General features: G+C 52.0%; 1 protein-coding gene and 1 long non-coding RNA gene across 6 annotated transcripts in view; one reads left to right on the forward strand and one right to left on the reverse strand.

Annotated features, from left to right (window-relative positions):
- HNF1B (HNF1 homeobox B) overlaps positions 1 to 3,389 on the reverse strand; it is a 61,594-nt gene extending 58,205 nt beyond the window's left edge. For 3 of the 5 annotated variants that reach the window (XM_061390324.1, XM_061390322.1, XM_061390320.1), the window contains exon 1: positions 2,829 to 3,344. In XM_061390324.1, coding sequence (XP_061246308.1) covers positions 2,829 to 3,172 — 344 coding nt within the window. In that variant the 5' untranslated portion in view covers positions 3,173 to 3,344. Of the gene's footprint in view, positions 1 to 2,828 lie in introns of all 5 variants that reach the window. The other 2 variants (XM_061390321.1, XM_061390325.1) reach the window with 2 other exon arrangements.
- A 70-nt stretch (positions 3,390 to 3,459) lies between these two features.
- Positions 3,460 to 7,633, forward strand: LOC133231765 (uncharacterized). Its single transcript, XR_009731230.1, has 2 exons — positions 3,460 to 3,740; positions 4,308 to 7,633. It is a non-coding gene; the product is annotated as an uncharacterized LOC133231765 (long non-coding RNA).
- The last annotated feature ends 4,677 nt before the right edge of the window (positions 7,634 to 12,310 follow it).

Consider the following 12,310-nt stretch of genomic DNA (forward strand, 5'->3'; position numbering starts at 1 on the left):
CAAAGTTAGACAAAGTATTTGGGTTTTTAAAGGTAATGCTGCTTTGACAGATTCTTTAACATTTTTGGTTTTGTTTAAATTTTTTACTAGTATTTATTTTGTGTGTTTAAGAAACCTAACTGAAATAGTGTAATATTCCGAGAGCAAATAATTCCGTGGAAAAAGTGAATTAGCTTAACGACTGAAAAGGTTTAAAACAAAAAACAAAAGGCCAGGGAAACCATATAAATGATAGCAAATCTTTCAGCCCGCATTAAAGCCTGGGGATAAGATGGCGTAGTTACACCTTTATAGCTCTGACCACAGAATTCTCATGGATTCACCGGGAAGGGCCCCAAGAGTCGGTTACGTTTTGAAATTTAAAAATACAGCCAGTGATCTGGGGTTCGCAAGCCCGGTAAACACACAGATCGGGAGAAGGGCGCCCGGCATTGTCCTCAGGGCGCAGGTGTCAAGCGCCCGACCTCGGCGCCCGCCTCGTCGGCCCAGCACGCTCCTTTCCAAACAATGCCACGAACCGAGAGGCCCTGGACCCCGGCTCCGATCGCCGCGATTTCTTCGTTAAGAAGCCTCCCCCGGGGCTTCTTGGGGAGCAACCAACTTTCCTACTTTTCACCGCGCGCGCCAGCCTAGAGCCGGGGCCGGAACCGGCAGCGCGCAGCCCCGACCCGCTTTCCCCGTCTCTCTCTCTTTTTGGAGATGGAAAGAGCGGCCAGCCGCTCCCCAAAGTGACTTGTCCTGTTCTTTTCTTTCCGCCTTAGCGGAGCAGTGTGGACCAAAAGGGGAGTGCGCGCCTCTGGCGTGTAGCAGCCAACTGCGCAGTGACCTGGGGACCGCTAGCGATTTCTTGAAAAATTACTTTAATCAAGTCTGACCACTCCTGAAGGTGGGGGAGGGAAGTTAGCAGCCGCTGGGGAAAGGAGGAGAAACCTTAGGGCCCGGCCTGTGTGTTCCCCACCCCCGCCCCCCGTGGGGGTCTTGGGCCCTCTAGCCTGGCTCTCCGCCCCCTGGAGCCCGGAGCTCTGCGCAGCGAAGAGCGCTGAGGTCCGGAGCCCAGGGCCGGGCCTGGCTCTGTGCCCTCCCGGCCTGCGGTGTCGGCGACCTCCGGGGCAGCCCGGGTCAGGCGCGGGGCGGCGCGGGGGCTCTCCTGGGAGGGCCGGGCAGCCCGGTGTGTGTGTGCTGGGAGCTGCGAACAGCCTCGCGAGTCCGCTTTCTCCTTTCCTTCCCTCTCGAAGCCGCGTTTACAACTTCACCAATGAATAACCCGCCTCTCCGTTCAACCTAATCACGACTTTTTGTGTATCTTTCTGTTGATGATTTATAGAAATAAATTAATAACACCCTAACTCCACGTGCTTCAGTTTATATTACATCTCTGCCACGTCTAACCCGGCGCGGGGCTGGGTGCCGAGGGACGCCCCAGGTTCTTCTTCCAAAACCCCGCTGGAAGGCGGGTGCCTGCAGCCAGGCGGATGGGCCTAGGCCCCGCGGGCCCCGGTGCCCGGCGGCCGGACATCGGCGGTTCCTCCCGGCCCGGGGTCAATCTCCGGCCCGCCCCGGCGCCCCAGCCGCTCTTCTGACCCCTCTCACCTTCCTGCACCCCTAGCCCGGGCGGGGGAGAAACCGCCGCCAAGGGGGCAACCCGCCAGGCAAGAAAGAACCTCAAACCCTACGAACTAACTGTAGCAACAGACTTTCGGGAAGTTAGAAAAAAAAAAAAAAATCTAGAAATTCCCCTGATTGTTTTGCTAGAGAGTAAGCCGCCGGGTCCCCAGGTAGCAAATTCAAATGCAAGGTCATAACGCATCCCAAACGGCCACTGCGGTCGGGTGACCCGGGTTGCCCCGGTCCTGGGCGCGACTCCGGTCCTGGCCTTGCCTGGGGACTGCGGCGCTGAGGGTCCGAGGCCAAACGAGGGTCTCGGTCCCAGAGTAGCCTGGCTGGGAGCGACATGCGGTCTAAGGGAACCGCTCGGCTCCTTGGATAATTAGTAACAAGCTGTCAAAGCCCTAGGCCGCTCAGAAAGGCTTAGCAAACCACCCGGGGCCGGGAGACAGACGGCCGGGCAACCGGCCTGCCTGGATTCCTCGGGGACGCCGGGGTGTCAGCGGCGAGATCCGGGAACGCCCTCCTTTCTCCCACCAAATCCACCGCAAACCCAAGGCTTGAACGCACTGATCCCTCGCTTGCTAGAGACGCGGTTTCATTGCCCCTTGCGAGTCCACTCCAACCCGACAACGTGCAAGCATTTCCTTTCGCAGATCTAAACGGGCTTTGGGGATTCCAGATAACCTCGGGGACTTGCGCGGGCGCTGCAGACGAGAGCGCCCATCGGAGAAGGCACCCCCCAGATCCCTGCCCCGGAGCCCCCGGTCCCTCTGTGGAGAGCCGCAGGACGCGGCTCCACAGGCCGGTTCCGCAGATGCGGCTCCCCGGGAGAACTGCTTGTGGCCTGGGGTTGCTGCGGGCCTGGAGCCTCCGCACCGGCGAATTGCCGAGGTTTCACTGCGCCCATTCGCACCTTCGGCCGCGTGGGCAACGGCTCTGCAAGCTCGGTTCTCCCAGGCCGAACCCCAACACAGCCGGGAGGGCCCCGCCGGTCCCGGGCGCTGGGCTGGGCAGGAATTCACGAAGTTTCGGGGCTCGGGCCGTCCGATTGAGGGGCTGGGAGGGGTCCAGGTGTTGGAAGAGAAGCGGAGCGCCCCCCCGGGGACTTCTCTGGTGGAAACCAGGCTTGGCAACAGCAGTCGGGGGCCGTGTGGCTCAGCCACGGGGCCCAGGGCTCCGGGTGTTCAGGCGCACCCCTCCGCACCTCGGCCCGCGCCTACCTGAGCATCCGGTCCACCTCCGCCCGCTGCTCCGCCGCCTCTTCGGTGTTGAGCGCTTGCAGCTCCTTGAGGATGGGAGGGGTGTCATAGTCGTCCCCGTCTTCGGAGCCCTCGTCTCCGGACAGGCGGCCCTTGGCGTGGCCGTTCGTCAGAGTGTGGAAGACCGGCTTGGTGTCCGGCTCGGCCCCGCTCCCAGGGGACAGGGGCAGCGTCTCCAGCTTTACCCCGAAACTCGGGGACGGCAGCAACTCCTCCAAGGCCTGGATCAACACCTCCTTGGTGACCCCGGAGCTCAGCAGGGCGCTCAGGAGTTCTTGCTGGAGCGACGTGAGCTTGGACACCATTTTCCAAGGACAGAGAAAGAAGGGGGTGAGGGGGCGGGCGGGTGGGTGCGAGAGAGGAGGGTGGAGGGGAGTTTCACAAGCGAACCCCAAGTCCAGGAACCCCCCCCACCCTTCAGCCTCCAGACACCTGTTACTCCCCGGGGTCCCGGAGTCTCCTCCGAGAGGAGTCAGAAAACTTCTAACTTGCCATGATCGCCACCATTAGGCCATATAAGATATGCAAATTAGCGGGGAGGGCCCGGCTTTCGGCAAGATGCAAATGGTCGGCGGCGTGGGGTGGGGGTGGGGGGCGCGGGGGGAGGGGAACCGAGAGAGTGAGAGTGTGAGAGGCAGACCCGAGAGCCCGAGACCCGAGCCGGGAGCCGGGATGCTAGGGTCCAGGGTATTCACGCCGGGGGTCTGAAGATATTCGTGTACCGCTTCCGTCTATCAGCCAAACTTCAGCTGACCTTTGGACTCGTTAAACAAGTAGCTTGCAGCCTGATGTGCAAGGCGCCGGGACTTTTCCACCCGCTGTGGGTCCGGCTTTAAGTCCGGAGAGAAGGAGAAACTGCGCTCGGGGGCTCAGGTGAGGGCTGGAGGAAGCTGGGGTGCTCTTGGGAGAAGCAGACGGAGGAGGGGTACTCTCGCACGCGTCCCGACCAACCTGCAAGCGGTGGGCCCGGAGAGCCGGGCCGGCGGAGGAAGAAACTGACCGCAGGGGAGTGGACGCGGAGACCTGGGGAAAGAGGGGCGTGTTGGGCGGGGGTGAGTGTGGAATGCAGGGTGGGTGGCGGGCACTGAGTTCTACCTGGGTTACCGCTCTGCCGACCCCAGGCCTTCGGGCGCCGGGGCTGGCGGCTTGGATTTACAGAACTGTCGGTCCCAGAGCGTAGGCCAGCGGGAAGGAGGCCGGGAGAACCCTTGGGAAGAGGAGGCGCCGACTAACTGGGTGCAGCGGGGCCGCACCGGCACCCAGCCCGGCCAAGCCGCGGGGAGCTGGGCGTCCGGGCCCCCGGGCTTCAAAACCCAGAATATCAAAGCGCGCGTTCGGGGCAAAACTGGGATTGAGGGGCCTCCTTTCTGCCAGTGAAAGTTGGCTGGGCAGTTGAAGCCGCACGTCTTCTGGGCGCACTGATTTCTGGTTTATTCGCAGCTCCAGGACACAGCGGTTCCCAGGGCCAGAGACTGATCTCTGTGGACGCGAGGTCAAGGCGGCGGTGGCTGGCGACTCCCACGCCAAGTTGGGAAGGGGCCGACCAAGCCAGCGAGGGACAGAAGTGATTGTTCACGCCGGCCCGGCCCAGGAAGGAAGGCGGGAACCTCTGAGCGCTATCGGAGTTCACGGAGGCGCTCAGAGGCGAGGAAGAAGGCAGGAGGTGCGCCCCGACTCCAGGCTGCCCTGGACCTGCAGAAGATCCAGGGTAGCGGGGGCTTTTTAGGACCCATGGCTCACAGTCCCGTAGTTCCTGGGGCAGAGGACACCTCCTTCCCCTCTCTAAGCCTCAGGTTCATCACCTAAGAAATACTGAAACCTAAAGCCCAGAGGATGCGGCATTGTGTACACTGAGTGAGCCCACCTGTGAAACCCTGTATTCCAGGAACAGTGTTCACACTTTTCTGAGAAGGCAGGCAGTCGGTTCCTAGTAGTAAAATCTAGCCCTAGGGAGGTTCAGGATTCTCAGAACCAGGCAAATTCAGCGCTGGGCGTGGGGGGGACTGGGAGCTTAGGGACAAACATTCAGAATGAGCAGGGCATTTGCAAAGGAGCTTCTAAGCAAAGTCTCCCCACTTTCCCACCTTTTAAAGACAGTTAGGAGGAAGAGGGGAATTTCAGCAGGAGTAGGAGTGGGAATGCGGAGGGTCATCAGATCTGTCTGCTTGGTTCAGGTACCAGGGCTGAAGCCCAGATGTTGTTGATCCAAGTCAGGCTGCTAAGGAGCCTGTTGTTGTTATTTAGTCCCTAAGTCATGCCCTACTCTTTTGCGATCCCATGGACAGTGGCCCTGCCAGGCTCCTCTGTCCATGGGATTTCCCAGGCAAGAATACTGGAGTGGGTAGCCATTTCCTTCTCCAGGGGATTTTTTCCCGACTCAGGGATGGAACCCATGTCTGCTGCATTGGCAGGAGGATTCTTTACCACTGAGCCACCAGGGAAGCCCCGCTAAGGACCTAGGTTGACTTTTTAAATTACAGGGTTTGCTCTGTACTCCTGGACCACCCACGAGAAAGGGGTGGTTGTGTGCACGGAGCTCTGGGTGACCTTTACAGCATCTCAGTGTCTTTCCCCGAGAAAGGGGTAAGAAGTTCATAGAAACGAGGGCTCTTCATTTCACCTTATTGTCTTGGAGTTTGTTGTGACATATGGCACCTCCTTGCCCCTCACAGTTCAGCCCAATGGGAGAACATTTTTTGCCTCCCCAGCTTCCCTCAGCAGGGATAATGAAGTGTTCAGAGTAAATGTCCCTGGAGAACAATCGCTTTTTCTCTGTCCCTCACTTGCTATCATGATAGAAGCAGTCAAGTGTAATGAAGATCAGTTTCTGTGTTTAGCTGGGAAAACCCATTAAAAAACCAGCCATCACTTCCCTTTTAACAACAAAGCTTTGATTTGTAGTTCCGACTGCTGTGTGCCCAGTCTGACTCTCAAACTTCCTTATCTCTCAAAATTCAGGTGTCAGCAAACCCATTCTTCCCCCCTACCCCAGCCAATGGAAACACACAGAACGTTGCCCAGAGCACAGGGAAATTTCCTATGCATGTCCAGGTAATCTGGCTAGTCAAAGTCAGCAGCTTCCTGTAACTCTCTTGCTCAGGTATCGGTATATACTACCTGATGCAATATGGGTGCTCACCAAGTAACTGCAGCTATAGATCTGTGGGCAGACCCGTTATCTATCTCTTCATATGGAAATTTAGAAAGAAAAAGTGGAAGGATCCCAGCAGGGGGTCCTTAGGGATGTGGGTCACAAACACTCACCAAATGAATTATCTCAAAAAGCACTTTGGTTAGGCTTCCTCCGAACAGAGGAAGCCAGAACATAAGTGAAATACTCTTGTTTATGCTTCACAAAGGATAAAGTAATGATGGACTGAGACAGTAGCCCCATTTTAAAGAACTGGGAAAAGACGATGTAGGACGTTTTAAAGAGGTGGCTTGGAGCTCCTGTAATAAGTTAAAGAAGGGTTGAGATTGGGGCTCAGGATTTTTGAGTAGGGCTTTAGGATGAAAGAGAAAGGGCTCCAGTTTTACTGTGTTGGGAGATGGGAAGTTGAAAGAGGGCATTCTGCTGTGATTCCACAGCAGAGAATAGAGAACAGATGTTGGCATCAAACAGACCTAAATGTGGGTTCTGCAATCTACTTAACCAGCTGTGCAACTTGGATAAGCTTGCGTTGCATAAGCGTCTGAGCCTCAGTTTCCTTAGGTGGAAAATGATCCTAATACTCTACTGGGTTTTTGTGACGGTGAAAAAATAATGAGTTGGTAACTGCAGGTTCAAGTGTCTGACATGTTTAGAAAGAGACAGCCCATCATGAAAACATGCAAAGAAGTAAGGCAGCTGGTCTTCTGGGGCTCTTTTATTCCCGGCTTTTGTTTTTCTTTTTTGAGTTACTGAATTTAAGGAGAACAGATTAGGTTCTTCTACTCAAACAATGAATCCACTCGTTCACATCCCAAGATTTTTCTATGGGGAAATGTAGTCCCTGATCCAAGATAATTTAAAATCCAGTTGGCTCACTAGTCTATGAAAGTTTTCTGGGCACCGTCTTGGAAGTTTCACAGAAGGGCACTTGTGGTTCCCATGGCCTCAGTCTCCCCCGTAACTTCACAGCCCAGGTGACCCTGCTTTCTGAGCTTGTGCACAGTCTTCTTCCTACTTTCCATGGTTCCCCTGATTTGCTTACAGCTGGGGGAACCCAGTCCTCTCTGTTCTCCGATGCTCCCCTCTCCACATTGATTCGGGAGAGTCTCTAGAAAGCCTCACAATGAAAGCATCTCTAGAGTTAAGCATGAATACCACCCTATCCTAGTCTGAAAGTGGTTGGAAGCCTTATTGTTAAGAGAGCAGTGTTGCAGCCTAGAGAGCATTCTAGACTGTGTCATTAGAGCCTGAGTTGCCATCTCTGGATACAAAACTCTTTTCCGGGTAACTCTTCACCTCCCCCAAAAGGCTTGGCTGGGCACCTTCTCTGATTCTGCTTTTGAAAGATGGCCATTTAAGTTCCCTGTTTTTTCCATGATTTGAAATTCCAGAATGACCACGTTGTCCATTTCCAGACTTTTGGGCAGATGATACATGAGCTCAGGCTGGAATTCTGAGTAGTACTAGAAATGGGACACCATGGAAAGTAAACTCCAAGAAGATGGAGACCATCTCATGACTTACTCTTCAATGTCCGGAGAGGTGTCTGATCCATAAAAACATGCTCAATAAAACCTTGTTGAATAAATGAGCAAGTAATCATTCCTCCACAATACCACTAAGAGTGATTTTTGTGTCCTTATTTATACTTGATTTTTCTAGTTGTCAGCAAGGAAGTAGTAGTCTAAATACCTTTCCCAGACCCAAATGGGTATATCATGTGTGACTCCATTTATATAAAGTTAAAAAGCAGGAAAAACTAATCCATGGTGATAGAGGTTAAATTTGAGGCTACTTGGGACTTCTCTGGTGGTCCAGTGGTTAAATCTTCGCCTTCCAACACAGAGGGTGCAGATTTGATCCCTGGTTGGAGAGCTAAGATCCCACATGCCTCAGTGGTCAAAAAAACCTAAACATAAAACAGAAGCAACACTGTAACAAATTCAATGAAGGCTTTTACAATGGTCCTCTTAAAAAAATTGAGGTTACTTTGGGGGATGTATTCACAGGGATGGGTAATGAGGGAGCTTTCTGGGATGCTGGGAAAGTTCTCTATCTTGATCAGGATGGTGGATACATCATCAGGCTACTCACTTAGGATTTGTGGATGTTGCTATACATTAAAACTCTGTTCATGTTAGCTGCTCAGTCGTGTCTGACTCTTTGCAACCCCATGGATTGTAGCCCACCAGGCTCCTCCATCCACGGGATTTTTCCAGGCAAGAATACTGGAGTGGGTTGCCATTACCTTCTCCAGGTGATCTTCCTGACCCAGGGATTGAACTCTGGTCTCCTGCATTTCAAGCAGACTCTTCACTGTCTGAGGTACTGGGGAAGACCAAATGATAACTTAGTAAAAAGTATATAATTCCAAAGCGTAAAATGTAAACAGTGGCAGCCACCTCCTTACTGCCCTCTTGTTTACAGTTTCTGCATGGCCCTATACATTCCTTCCCACTTGTCGTGTATGGTTTATTACCACTGAAACTTACAGGCGAGCATGTTTCAGGAGTGGGCAAACTTTTTCCATAAAGGGCTGGATCGTAACACACTGGTAAAGAATCTGCTTGCAGTGCAGGAGATGCAAGAAACTCGGGTTCGATCCCTGGGTTGGGAAGATCCCCTGGAGTAGGAAATGGCAACCCACTCCAGTATTCCTTCTTGGAAAATTCCATGGACAGAGGAGCTGGGTGGACTACCATCCATGGAGTCACAAAGGGTCAGACATGACGGAGCACATCAGTGTGTTAGTAAGTATTTTAGGCTTTTGAGGCTTATAGTCTCGTCACAACTGCTCAATTCTGCTGTCATAGACAATACACAAATGAATTGTGTGGCTCTGTACCAATAAAGCTACTTACAAAAGCAATTGGATGGACTTCACTCGTGATCCAGTGGTTAAAAATCCACCTGGCAATGCAGAACACAGCAAAACCAAACCAAAAAACAATTGGCTGACTGGATTTAGCCTGTGGGCTACAGTTTTGCCAAACCTTGGATAAAACTATGTATCCGAAAGAGACCTGAGAGGCATCTCACTTCACTTCTTCGTCTTTGGGATGAAGAAACAGATTCAGGGAGGAGAAATGACTTTCCCAAGAGATATTAGCACAGATCACCTGGGAGATCCTGGATTTGGAGTCGAATAGAGCAGCTGTTTGTGGGTGTGGCTTTGGGAAAGTTACTTAATTTGAGTCTTCATATTAGCACCATATGTCAATGGTGATAATAGTGGAATTTCTATCTCCTAGGGTTATTGGAAGGATTAAATTAGATAACACAGGAAAACACCTTGTAGAGTGCTTGGACTTGGTTTCGAATGAAGTGCTTTCTCAATCATAGCACACAGCTCAAGGGCTCCTTCCTGTGTCCCTTCCTTCCCTCCTCCTAAACCACAACTTCTAGGGTAAGTTCATTGACAAACACAACCAGGTGTCTAATACCTGTGAAGTCCTCCGGGGACAGCTGCAAGCTTGGGACAAATGGCTCCCGGAGGATGTCAGATCCTACCACCCCAGCCCTCAGCTTCCTTTCTAGAAATCCCTTCCAGCTCTGTGCTTTTATTTCCCCCAAACAAGCTGCTATCAGATGATCTTTGCCAGGAAAACTCCTAAGGGTAGAGGAGAGTTCTCTCATTTGATTCAACAACCCACCTCCTTCTTGCCGGGTCATTTTTAGAAATAGGGTGTTCCCAGGAGCTTGTAAAAGATTAAATTAAAAACGAGCGACCTAGTATGATATTAAACTAATAAATACTACACCTGGCATAGACAGCCTTCACTCCAGAGCAGTAATCTAGCCCTTCTACTACACCCATGAAAAGTGAGGTTGGCAGGGGGCCCAGCACACAGCAGGGGCTGTATAAGTGTTTATTGAATCAACAATATGGGCCAGGCTAGTGTTCAGAAAAGAAAGAAAGGCAATACCCTTTACTAAGATTTCCTACAATCTGTTTTCAGATTAATAGTCAAAGAATTGTTAGTGAGGGATCCTCATGGTACTCTCCTCTGTATTCTTCCTGCAAACCTGTGAGCTAGGCAGCATCAGTCCTGCTTTAATGATGAAGAAATAGAGGCTCTAAAAGGGTAAATACTGGCCCAGGGACCCACAAACGGTTAAGGAGTGGAACCTTTGCCTTGAATTGAGGACTCCATGGTGCTCCATTAAGTACCTTCCTTCTGGGGCCTTGGCATCTTCCAAACCCAAATGAGACGGGAGAGAAAGGGCATAGCGAAGCACCCTAAACAGTTTCAGGGCAGAGAAATCTTGTGATGTTTTAGAGAGAGAGAGGTCAAAGTCTTTCCTGTCTAAGGCGATTCCAGCCACATAAAGAACTCTTAACATTTGTACAGTGTTTTATGGTGTGCAAAGAGCTTCCTCCTTTCATCTGATCCTCAAAACAGTCTTGCAAAGAAGGCAAGGCAGGCATTAGTATTCACGTTTCACAGACGAGGAAACCGATGTTCAGAGAGGAAAAAAGACCCACCGAAGATTCCAGTACCACCCTCTATTGACCCAAGTCTTCTGAAGCTGGACTCTACAGTCCTCTCCACAATATTGTGTTTGTACAATGATGAGATTAGCACAAGCCACAGCCCAGAACAGGTACAAGATTTAAGGATAAGGTAAAAAGAGTTACCCCCCATTCTAGTCCTGAGGTCACGCTCAAATGATGGAAAAGTTGGAACGGTGTCACCTCTTCTTCCATGGTGGACACGCCCCTACTCTGCCGGGTGGTGTCTGCTCAGGAGGTTGGTGACATGATCTGAGGCATGAGTGGCCACTGGGCCTCAGCTAAGGGATGAGCAAGGTCTTCTTTAATGCTAGGTGACTAGACACAGACCCTGCTCCCAGGCCTGGGGGTGAAGAGCACACAGGGCTGCTGAGTCAATGCAACAAACATTTGTTGAGCACCTACTGGATGCTGGGCACTCTGGAAGCTGTCTAGTCATGCTGAGATGAATGTGATACTGTTGCTGCTCTGAAAGAGTTGGTTTTATAATGGGAGAGAGAGACACATATACACTCACTTATCTTTTTTAAAAAAATGTTTTGTTGAATTATTTTATGTTGTTTTTGGCCACACCGTGTGACATGTGGGATCCTCGTTTTCTGATCAGTGATCTAACCCATGTCCTCTGCAGTGGAAGCAGAGTCTTAACCACTAGACCACCAGGGAAGCCCCACATATTCACTCCTATTGCTAGACAGGGTGGAGCAGGCTTTACAGTAAGCACAGTGCTGACCGCTTCACATAAGGCATCTCATTCATTCTTCGTAACGGCCCTGTGAGATAAAACTATTCCTCCTACTTTCAGATTTCTCCATTTGTGCTCAGAAAGCTCAAGATGTACAGTGAGATCTTGTGTTGCCTAGCTTCACACATTTTCTGTACTTGCCGAGAGGCAGCAACAGTAGGGGGATTCAGGGTAGGGCTAGGAATCAGGCCGATCTAAGTTTGCAGCCTGTCTCTCCTGCTTCCCAGATGTGACCCTGGGCAAGCTGCCACTCGGAACCTCAGTTTCCTCGTCGGTCAAAAGGAAAACAGTGTAGAATTTGGCAGGAAAGATAAATACGTAAGCCACTTGGCACATGAATAAGTAGAAGCAAATGCTAATAATACTAGGAGAATCAGCCAAGTTCTGTGGGGACTCAGAGCACTTGAAGGGTAAGTAGAATTTTGACAAGAACTCAGAGAACATTTCAGGCAGAAAGAATTATTAAGCAAAGGCTTGCAGGCATGAAAGGAGGTGAGGAGGTGATGGGGGCTGCAGAGGGCAAGCTGAGTTGTCTGGACCATGGAGGGATCTTGCTAATGATGATGCTGGGAAGTTAGGGAGGACTGATATGAGCAAACCCTGGATGCCATGCCCGGGGTCTGAACCTCTCTCCTTAGGCAAGGTGCGTGTGTGCGTGCATGCTCAGTCACATCCGACTCTTCGTGAGCCCATGGCCTGTATGGACTGTAACCTACCAGGCTCCTCTGTCTGTGGAATTTTCCAGACAAGCATACTGGAGTGGGTTGCCATTTCCTACTTCAGGGGCTCTTCCTGACCTAGGGAGGATCCTTTCTGGGGTGGGTTTGGGACTCAAGCTGCAGGCCCCACCAGTCCTCTTTCTTCCCAACTCCTACCTGGCAACCACTGCCATCCTCAACACCCTTAGGGAGACTGGTATGGGCACAGAGAGGTGGTGAGAGCATGCTGGAGCCCCACGGCACTGCAGGGACAGGACAGTGGCCATCCCTGATCCAGGCTGACAGTGTCTGTCTGCCGTGGGTTGGAGCTGAGGC

The sequence above is a fragment of the Bos javanicus genome, chromosome 19 (genome assembly GCF_032452875.1).
Source record: "Bos javanicus breed banteng chromosome 19, ARS-OSU_banteng_1.0, whole genome shotgun sequence".
Classification (NCBI taxonomy): Eukaryota; Metazoa; Chordata; class Mammalia; order Artiodactyla; family Bovidae; genus Bos; species Bos javanicus.